General features: G+C 41.7%; 1 protein-coding gene across 1 annotated transcript; it reads right to left on the reverse strand.

The window, feature by feature from the left end:
• Positions 1-90: 90 nt before the first annotated feature.
• On the reverse strand, positions 91-8,566 carry p4htmb (prolyl 4-hydroxylase, transmembrane b; the record flags this gene model as incomplete). Its single annotated transcript, XM_084061840.1, has 9 exons — positions 91-910; positions 3,415-3,538; positions 3,713-3,803; positions 4,601-4,786; positions 5,611-5,773; positions 6,301-6,397; positions 6,511-6,701; positions 7,263-7,344; positions 8,141-8,566. 9 exons carry the CDS (start codon positions 8,564-8,566, stop codon positions 684-686), a joined length of 1,587 nt encoding a protein of 528 aa, XP_083917966.1. The 3' UTR covers positions 91-683.
• Positions 8,567-10,734: the final 2,168 nt, after the last annotated feature.

Consider the following 10,734-nt stretch of genomic DNA (forward strand, 5'->3'; position numbering starts at 1 on the left):
AATCCTATCACACAAACATTTGCCGGCCCCCCTGTAGTAACTCTGAGGACCCCCTATAGGGGTCCCGGCCCCCCTGTTGAAGACCCCTGACCTACAAGTATGTGCAACTATACATGCAAAGTCTCTCTCATCTTAACTCACTCCATGAGTTAAGTTTATGAGTTGCACTACAATGCAACATTCCTCAAATTGAGTGTGACTGACGACTGATTTAATAAAAAATAGCGTGGGCTAACAACAAGCAATCCTTAAATATAAACATCTCATTTCATAGTTGCATAAACCCACTGTGACCACTGTCCCTGAATATAATATATCTCTCTATACTGGCCACAGGGGATGTGATGAAAGGAATTTGTGCACAGGAACAAAGCAAGGTTAGGTAGTAGATTTTGTTCTTTTTCTTTTTGGTTTCTAAGCCATTGATTCTCAACCAATTCTTTCATCTCAAGGACCCCCAGTTTGATACCTTTTTTTTTTTACATTTTCTGGCACCCCAATCTACACTGTAAAATCCTCAGTGTTATTTTAACCCTGAGAGTGTGCAAATGGAACCAAATGGACCCTTTCGGGTCCATTCGGTTCCATCTGTACACTCTCAGAGTTACAGACGGTCCGTAAGTGTGCATTTTTTGGACCCCTGGTGGTCCCTGGACCCCCTTGTTGAGAATCAGTGTTCTGAGCTACAAGTCTTGACGAATGTCAGAATTGTGCAGTTCAAGTCTTGTCTTCAGCCCTTCGTCTCCATCATCTTCCTCCTGTTGCTCCTGCTGAGACACCAGGTGCTGGTAACGAGCCTGGCGCTGGTAATCCGGATCGATGTTGATCCATTTATTGGCGACCCACTTGGTGCCACGGGTGACCACACAACCTCCATGCAGAGAGTATTCATCCTGCTCTCCTACCCATCCTGTGAGAAAAAAACATGATATTAATAATCATAGTAAATAATATATTATACAAATCATAATGAATAATTCAAATGATTGACTTTCTGCATAGCAAACACATATTGAGTTGAGTTCAAGCTGATGTTTTATTGAAATGGTCTTGCTACTGTCGAAATTACTAGTTCCCTTGAGCCCTCTGACCTGATGTACGGACCCCCAAATTTAAAGAGTTGAGGGTCAGCCAACTTACAAGCGAGCCCAGACACTCTTATGAGCGATGAGAGAAAATCCTTGTGAACCAACTCAGTGAAGGACGAACGAGGTAGTAGAAAGCATAAGTGTGCATGAGGGGCACATGTTTCATTCAAAGATCCAAAATCCTACTAAACTAAATCGCCAGCATCTCTCTAACGGCAAACACCTTCACTAACCCCCCCGACCAGAGAGTGGGGCTTCCAGCGAGATATCAAGATCCAAGCAGTCCAAAATAGAGCCAGTACTTCACGCGTACAGTACAGTTCATTGATCTGAGGAGACAATTGGGGTCAGAACAGAAGTGGGGATATTGGCTATAGAGAGAGCAGTGGTAAGAATTTAAAAATAAATAAAAAAAGAGCTTATCAATCCGGGCAGTGACAGCAAAGGCAGAATCCCTTACAAAGAAAGAAGCTAACGGGCCCTGCTCCACTGTCTCACACTTAACCCCATGTTACACAAATGTCACCTGCAGTAAGTCTGGTAGACAGGTTTGAGGGAAGCCAAGTACAGATTGTGTAATAGCATTGGGTTACTTGGATTAATTATTCAAGTATAAACTACAAGTGTTTTGTTATTCACATTATGTAATCACATTCAAGATGATCACGAGTAACCAAGTTACGGTGGGCTGTTGTATTGGATTGCATTTAAAGGAGCTACACCATGAATTTAAAAAATAATAATAATATTTGATATCATATTGTTTATGTCCCTCAAACGTTTTTCAAAAGGTTTGAGCCTAAATCAAGCCTCAGATATACTCATTCCAACTAACTTCTCTCTGGCTTATAAAGCACTTTCACCTGCAATACCACATTGTCCTGTTTGGCACGGGGCGCTATTGAGCCAGTTTGTATGCATGTCATGTCCTGGTTCTGTGTGGAAAAAGTAAAAAAAAAAAATAAGAAAAAATTTAAAAAAAAATTAAAAATGAAAAAACATTTTTTTTTTTTTTTTTTGATTTTTTTTTTTTGGTTAGAACTGAAAAACGGGAAGAATTGTTCCCAGACGTGACGTAGGGTGGGGGAACAAATCTGACGGACTGTTTTCAGACCAATTTACATGAAAACCACAGATAGCCTATGAAAGCCTGCATGCTCGAAGTCGGGTATTTGTTGGAACAGAAGAGAGGTGGGGGAGACCAAAAACACACAAAAATGAAGAAAAAGTTAAAATTCATGGTGTAGACCCTTTAAAGTAAGAAAGAGATGATTTTGTCTGTGTATTAAAATAAAGAGAATTTTGGCGATTACAGTAGCTCCTTTGGTGTGATATATCTCTTCTTTCTTGTTGATTTACAAAAGTTTCGAGGATCTATGCTATGCTATGCTAATAGTTGCACCAGCACCATAAATAAAACGTCCCTGTAACAAAGGTGTTCTATATAATTATCTGGCAACCACATAAACAACTGTTTGTGTCTCTGAATCTATGTCTGTCAAATCACTGCTCAGCTCAGGCTGCTACAAGCATACAGTGAACCTAACCTCGCGTCACCAGGCTTTCCACTGCAGAGGAAAGCCTGGTATTCACTCTAAAACTGAGCAGTGTGATCCGGTCGGCGGTCGTGTGTTCCGGCCGCCTGATCATGTGAAGTTATTTCCGCTCCAGACCGGATCAGAAACACGATTTTGGCATTGATCCCTGGCTACTGTGAACCACACAGCTCACCTCACGCGGCTACTTGCATATAGCGAAACACAAGGCCATGCTCCGTAAGCAACTTTATCAACATTAGAACACAAAGCTCATGTTAGCACATTAGCACATCATTGGTGATTTGTAGGCATTATTCAACATATATTATATAAATAACTGTAGTCAAATCAATGATAAGGATGACGGAAAGCTATTCTCCCTACAGTAAGATATACAGTAAGATGTAGGCTATTATATAATATACATAGGGGACTCAAGCCAGCACGTTGACTTTCTGCAAGTCTGCAACCCATAAACATCAAGTCACATTAACATCTAGTTAATGTGACTTGATGAGGGACTGTAACTATTCTTAAGTTGTCTATAAAAGTACACTGACAGCATTGGGCATGTGGTCAGCGTGATTAAAGCAAACAAGCACTGTCTAGGTCAAGACTACCATGAATAACTGGAGTAGTTGTTCTCCTACTTTGCTTAACAAAAAAAAAAAAATCTGAATCCTGACCTAAAATAACATGCTGCACCCCTATTCCAGTTTCTCCATGTCTTTTTAACTTTAGTTTTGAGGTATTACTGAATGTTGTGTGTACTGTGCTGTGATTTGTACCTCTCCCATCAGACAGGTAGTTGTACCAGAACACGGCTGTCCCTTTGGTCGGCTTCACCCTCAGGTTACCCTTGTCACAATTCTTTCGGGTGTCCAAAAGATCCACGTCATTCTGTATGAGAGACTAAACACATCATCAAACTTTAGCCACATGATTAACCTAAAGACATGCACATGCACTGATGACAACCAAGTGATATAACACAGATATGATATAAGACAGTTATTTACGCAATATTACACAGGCCAGAGGCCACACAGGCCACATAAACAGAGACCCACACACACAATTACGCACCACTTCATCATAGGTCATGTTGTCTGCCACAGGGAACGCAGTCTCCCCGCCTCCCTCAACAGAGTTCAGGTAGAAGAGTACCGTGATGTACCTAGATGTACAATACCGTACATATTTAAATTGACACCTGTGCGAGTGCCTGCCTGCACATATCTACTGTAGGCCTGTCACAATTATTACATAATCGCCTAATAGCAATTATTTGCGATAATTGCAATTATTTTGTATAATTGGCATAATGCTTTCCATTCATCTGTATGAATGAATCTGTTGGGAAATGTTCATGCATTTCCAAAAATAGCGGATATAGCAGATCTACGAGCTGTGAGCTTGTAGATTGGCTATTTCTACTTTTTCTTATTTTGTTTATATAAAAAAGGATTTTAAAAAGTGTAGATTGATTAAATATGGCCTATTTTGGCCATAGTAGATGGTTTATTTTTGATTATTGGTAGCAGTCATTGTCAGTCATTTCTTTCAAAAATGTTATTATTTGTCATTTCTGTCCTGCACAATTGCTGTTTACAAAGCCTTAACTGTTCTAATGTTCAACACCAAAAACACAATTGAATTGTTAATCTCAATAATTTGCATGACAATTAATGAAGTATGTCTAGTAAAATGGCATGATCGTGACAGCCCTACACATATCTTGGCACACACTAACACATACTTAAACAGCACAATGGTGACAAGTTCAACACAGAAACACATACAGTAACATGATGCCCCAAATTAATCACAGTAGAACTTCAACGCATGTCAATAAGCCAAACACCCAAACAATCGATCAGTCATGTTGGACAAAATGAATACAAATCTGTACATTCACAGATAATTATGTGACTGGCTCAACCCGGTCAACAGTGTCGACCTGGCTCATCTCACCTGCAGGACGTCTCAAAAGGAGTGGAGGTGTTGGCAGCGAGGCGGGTGTGTGTGCAGCCGGTTTCGGGATAGAAAGGGCCGCTGTCGTGGTGGGCATGGTAGTGGCCCCCCTCCTCGTAACGGACCACCTGCAGGGGCTCACTGAGATCCACCAACATAGAGGGGAGCTGAGTAAGATGAGTCACCCTTTGGAAAGCAGACACAAAAAAAAAGAATCACACGGTAAGCCTGTTAGCTCTAATTAATTTGCATTACATAATCTTCAGTTACAATCCATTGTATGTTAATATATTTTAAAACGACTTATGTACAGTATATGTCTGTCTGTCTGTCTGTCTGTCTGCCTGTGTCCCTTTTATGCCCATATATGTAGATCCCTGATGTCATCAGTATATGCCCATATATGAATGGTTCTCGAGATACATGAACTACAGACGCATGAACTACAGACGCACGCACGCACGCACGCACGCACGCAAGCACGCACGCACGCACGCACGCACGCACGCACGCACGCACGCACGCACGCACGCACGCACACACGCACACACACATTTGCATTTATAGCAGGATGAGTGATTCTTAACCTTTTCAGGCAGTGACCCCCCCAAAAGAATTATATTTCTACTGGGGACCCCCCACTCTGACAAGCACTTGGAATTGTAGGCATACAGTTTTGTTTGATCCACAGATAAATATTGTGAAAATAGCCAATCTCGGCTATTTTCACAATGTTTTCCTCTTTGACAATTTGGCCAATGTTTGACCAGTTTTTATAGTATAGTTTGTTGATTACTTTTGATGCAGGAATTGTTTTCTTCCTTTTTTTCATATTCATATTAAGTATTAAATAGGTCTTAAAAGTTATTCAATTGTCTCTTCACTGTCATCTGGGGACCCCCCACCCCTCCACAGGTTGAGAACCACTGGGATAGACAACATGATTGCAAGAGGACTAGGACTATTACTACAGTAAAATGAAAGCCCCCCCCCCCAAAAAGAAAGCCCACCTCTCTTTGATATCTTGTAGGACCTGGTGTGACCCTTGACCCTGGTACAGCCAGGTGTGTCTGCTGTTCCTCACCAGCTGACTGCTCTTCACGCCGCGCTGCTGCAGAAAGCGCTGGAACGCATCACTGCTCAGACGCCGGAACTCCTCCAGACTCAGCAAGTCTGCCCCAAACAACATAAGATAAGATTGATAATAATAATACATAACATTTATATAGCACTTCTTGAATTGATTTTTTTTGGGGGGGATTCATTTTATTTTATTTTGTCTTTGTTTGATTAAGTTTATTTGAATTATCATATTGTGAACATTGAGGTAGTATTGTCATAGTTATCATTTATTTGATCCTTTTTGTGGTGGTTGGTGTGGGGGTGCAGGGTTTGGGGCTGTCTCTCGTGGGGGGAGGGGGGTGGATATAGAAATCTATTGGTTTTGTATTTAATTTGCAATTAATGCTTGCAGCTGTATCCCTTTGTAAATTAAAAGTTATAAGAACATTAAAACAAAAGATAAACCTTTATTGAAAATTCAGGTGTTATATAGCAGCAACAGCAGTGAGAAGTGAGAGCATACATTTTATTTGTACACATCGGTTTTGTACTGTATACTTTATTTCTTATGTGTAAACTATTCCCTTTGAAATTTGAGAATCTTTACAGACAGAAAACGAATGATAATGATTTCTCACCATTTCCATCGTCATCGGCTTTGAGCCCTGCATAGATTTCTCGCAGATTCTCTGGCGTGAGCCAGATGCCGTCTCTGACCCGAGAATGAGTGAGTATCTGTGAAAAGCCCAGCAGCGAAAGAAAAGATGAGTTAAGTACCTTCACCATATGTTATTTGCTTACTTACACGCAATTAAAGATGTGCTCACAATGCACAAACTGGCATGTACCTCATGGAGCTGCAACTGGCCATCATGGTTGATATCCAGAAGGTTGAAGATCTCCTCTGGACTGAGGTTTAGCGCTTCTGCCAGGTCTTCCTGACCCTCTTGCATCATGAGCTGGCTTTCCATCAGACCCTTCAGTTGTGCGAGCTGCATAACCACTCGACACTCCTCCTCTGACAAGAATCCAGGTATCTCTGTGTACACACATAAGACACACAGCATGGGCATGGCTACAGTGAGAACCCATGCACAGACTTGTAAAATATCATCCTGTGTTTGTGAAAGTTTATTATTGTCTCCGCCAGGCCGAAAGGCATGGCGAGAGTATGTTTTGCCCCCTGTCCGTCCGTCCGTGTGTGTGTCATTCTGTCTGTGTACAGCTAATCTCCGTCACCGTTGGTTTGATCGCAGTGAAACTGTGCACACACACTCCCTGGATGCCAGAGCAGAACCTCTGCCCAAAATCTTTCACATGGGCCTTTTATAGCGCCACTAGGAGACCGATTTGTGCAAAACACCTTTTTTGACAGTACTCCTACAGATTTTGTCCAAACATCACACGAATGGTACACAGTATCTCTATAGTCATTAAACGAAACAGGTCTTTCAGATTTTTCATATTTCATCCTGATTGGCTAAAAATGGCTTCCAATAGCAGGAGTGCTCTGTTTTGAACAAAATGTGTGTGTGTGTGTGTGTGTGTGTGTGTGTGTGTGTGTGTGTGTGTGTGTGTGTGTGTGTGTGTGGCCTCCTACCAAAGAGCAGAGGTTTCAGACTCAGCGTCCGCATCTCATGAAGTCTGCCTGGCACTAGAGAGACCTTCTGCACATGACCTGCCTGAAAGGGAAATGGTGGTGTTGTGTTAGTGGTGCTGAAAAATACAGAAATGGCTGCACTTCAAAGGTTATATACCAGTGGTGTAAAGTAACTAAGTACATTTACTCAAGTACTGTACTTAAGTACAATTTTGAGGTATTTTCTTTTACTTTACTGGAGTATTAATTTTCAGTACTTTTACTTCTACTCCACTACATCTCAGAGGCAAATATTATACTTTAACTCCACAACAATTATTTGAAAACTTTAGTTATTAGTTACTTTGAAGATTTTGAATATTATTATTACAAAACATACATTAACCACTTCAACCCTACACATATACTTTGGCTATTTGAAAATAGCCAATCTACAAGCTCACACTCACATTGCGTCACGTGAGCTTGTAGATCTGCTATTTTAAAAGCACGTTTTATACATTTGTAAAGTTGTGAAATGGGACATTCTGCAAAATGAGTACTTTTACTTTCAATACTTTAGTAATCCTTCAGTATTTCTTGTGGTATTGCTACTTTTACTTAACCCATTGAGACCTGGAACGCATCTGTGTCACTTTAGATTTCTTAGGCTATTCAAAAATAGCAGATATACAAGCTCATAGCGTGGCACATGAACTTGTAGATCTGCTATTTTTGAAAAATCAAAAAAAAAAAAATAGGATTTAGATTTTTTTTTAAGAATCGCCCCAGGTCTTAATGGGTTTAAGTAAGAACAAAGTGTGAGTACTTCTTCCACCACTGTGTTCAATGGGTGCACGGATGCATGCATGGGAGTCAGTCAGTCATGTCATACTCACTCTGACACCATCTATTCGTGGAAGGAACACGTCACGCACAAACTCCGGCGTTGACTTGGAGGCTGATGATGACGTCAGTCCATGATGAGAGGACTTGGCAGCAACATGCTGCTGATGTTTACATCTCGTCGCCTCCTCCTCATGGCCGCTCTGTGGTTCAACAATAACAAGACCCTCTCCTCCCCCCAGGCCGTGGTTGTAATGCACGTACAGCAGCAGCGCTATCACGTTGATCACGTACACGGGGAAAAACACCACCGCCACCATGAAATAGGACCGGGAGGGGATATTACTCCTCTTCTTTAGCCAGGAGGTGGAGGAGGAGGGGGAGGAGGGGGAGAGACGCTCATCGCATGATGGGGGCGGGGCCCGTGGTGGTGGGGTCGCGCCGTCAGTGACCTCTGGGTGTTCATCGGGGTCAGTCATTGTCACAGAATAAAGCGATCAATATCTCAGCCTTGTCAATAATTCCATTGAGTAATTAACACTCGTTCCAGGTCACAAAATGTCGGCCCGGATAGGTCCATTTAAACATGAATAATAACCCCTTTAAAAACGTCCATTAAGTTGACTGACAGTGACAGCTGCCCCAGAACGATCATTTATTTAATAATAATCTCGACCGACTTTAAAGAAAGCGGTGTGTCTGGTATCTCCACAGCAGAAGTGCATAGAAATCAAAGAGCTTTGAATCACAGTGTGAAACAAAAAAAATAAAATAAATAGTTACAGCTTTCTAGTGGTCACGCATTATTATTATTACTGAGCCGTGACGTGAACTTCATATCTTCCACTTCTTCCAGTAGCCTTGTAGTCTTGTTTACAATGCAGCAGCTCCATCCAGCAATAATGCGCACTGCGTATCCAGATAAGCTCTGAAATATCATCAGAAGAACCCATTTCAAAGCCTTGAATGATCCGGTGTAGAAGACTGTGTGCAATAGTCATCCTTTGGGAAGAAACGAGGTTGAATTGAATTACACAGCTAGAGCTGCAGAATCATCATATCTGCAGTGATCCACTGTTTACACGCCATTGCCCCCTCTCTGCTTGCTCTCTCTCTCTCTCTCTCTCTGCCCCATCATCAACCACGACGCAAGTTTCAGCACGCTGGACAGCAGAGACATGCCGACCTCTTGTGGCGCAAAACAGTATAGACCAGGGGTCTTCAACGTTTTCAGGCCAAGGACCCCTTGGCTGAGAGCCAGATAAAGCAGGGACCCCCATTATATATTGTATAAAATATTTATTTTTTCATAGATTTCATAGGCAGCTTCATAGACTTGTTTCACAGCACTATCATGATGGATTCATGTTAATGTGCATTTCCAGACATTTAACCATGCACTTACACAATACTTAGTATACCTGACCTTTCACTCTGTACTCCCCCCCCCCCCCCCCTATACTAAACCACTTTGCCAAAAATAGCAGATCTACAAGCGCACAACGCCTCGCAGCACTTTTTACTCCACTACAATTATTTGAAAACTTGAGTTACTGGTTACTTTGCAGATATAAATTACTATATTATAAAACATACATTAACCACTTTAGCCCTATTTACAATCTACAGGCTCACAAGTTGAGCTTGTAGATCTGCTATTTTAAAACATTTCAGTACTTCAGTACTTTTACTTTTAAGTAGGCTATATTTTGATGCCATTACTTTTGTACTTTTACTCAAGTAATATTTTGAACAAAGGCCTTTTACTTGTAACAGAGTATTTCTTCACTGTGGTATTGCTACTTTTAGTAAAATGTCTGAGATTCGGAGTACTTCTTCCACCACTGATCAAGTCCAAGTGACTGCACAGGAAAAAGGAGGTACAGTCTGCCAGCTGTTTCATTTACTTCTGGGCATTTTGTGTGTAAGCCATTTTTAACTAAAAATCTTCATTAGCTTAACGCTATTTGTTTTTGTGTTTGTTAGCATACACACACACACACACACACATGAAGTGTTATTTACCCTGTCCCAGGCCATGTACTTTCCTTAAACTCCCCAGACCTGCAATCTTCTAGCTATCCACCAGATGTCCTCAGACTTTCCCTCCTTTTCTCATCACCTGACTGCGCCACAAGTCCACACACCTGTTCCTTCTTCTCATCAGCCCAGCCAACAGTCATTTGAGCTTCCCAACCCATGTCCACACCTTCACCTCACTCTAATCGGCCTTCTGCACCTAATTCCCTTATCATCATTCACTACCAACACATTCTTAACAGGTGGCAAGCCCCAACCCATCATACCTGTCACTACAGTATATAGTATACCAGTTCACTACCTTGATTCCCTGCCAGATTGTTAAGTTATGTTACCATGTGCTTCCATAGACGGATTAAAGTGAAAATGGGCCCTGTGCACAAAATCGCAACAGTTGTCCGTCTAGGGAGGCATGCGTTAATCCGACAGACCTTTTCTCCGACTATGTGGCATCCGCGTGCGGTTAGGGTTAGGGTGCGGGTTTGGTTCGGGTTTAGTATTGGAAACGCCGTCTGTCTATAATCTTCCGTGGTGACCTAACATTTTTTTTTGCCATCAACGATTGGTTCAGCTGCAGTGCAGAAAACAAGGCCTGCTAAATGAGCTA

The sequence above is a fragment of the Gymnoscopelus microlampas genome (assembly GCF_963454915.1).
Source record: "Gymnoscopelus microlampas genome assembly, chromosome: 7".
Classification (NCBI taxonomy): domain Eukaryota; kingdom Metazoa; phylum Chordata; class Actinopteri; order Myctophiformes; family Myctophidae; genus Gymnoscopelus; species Gymnoscopelus microlampas.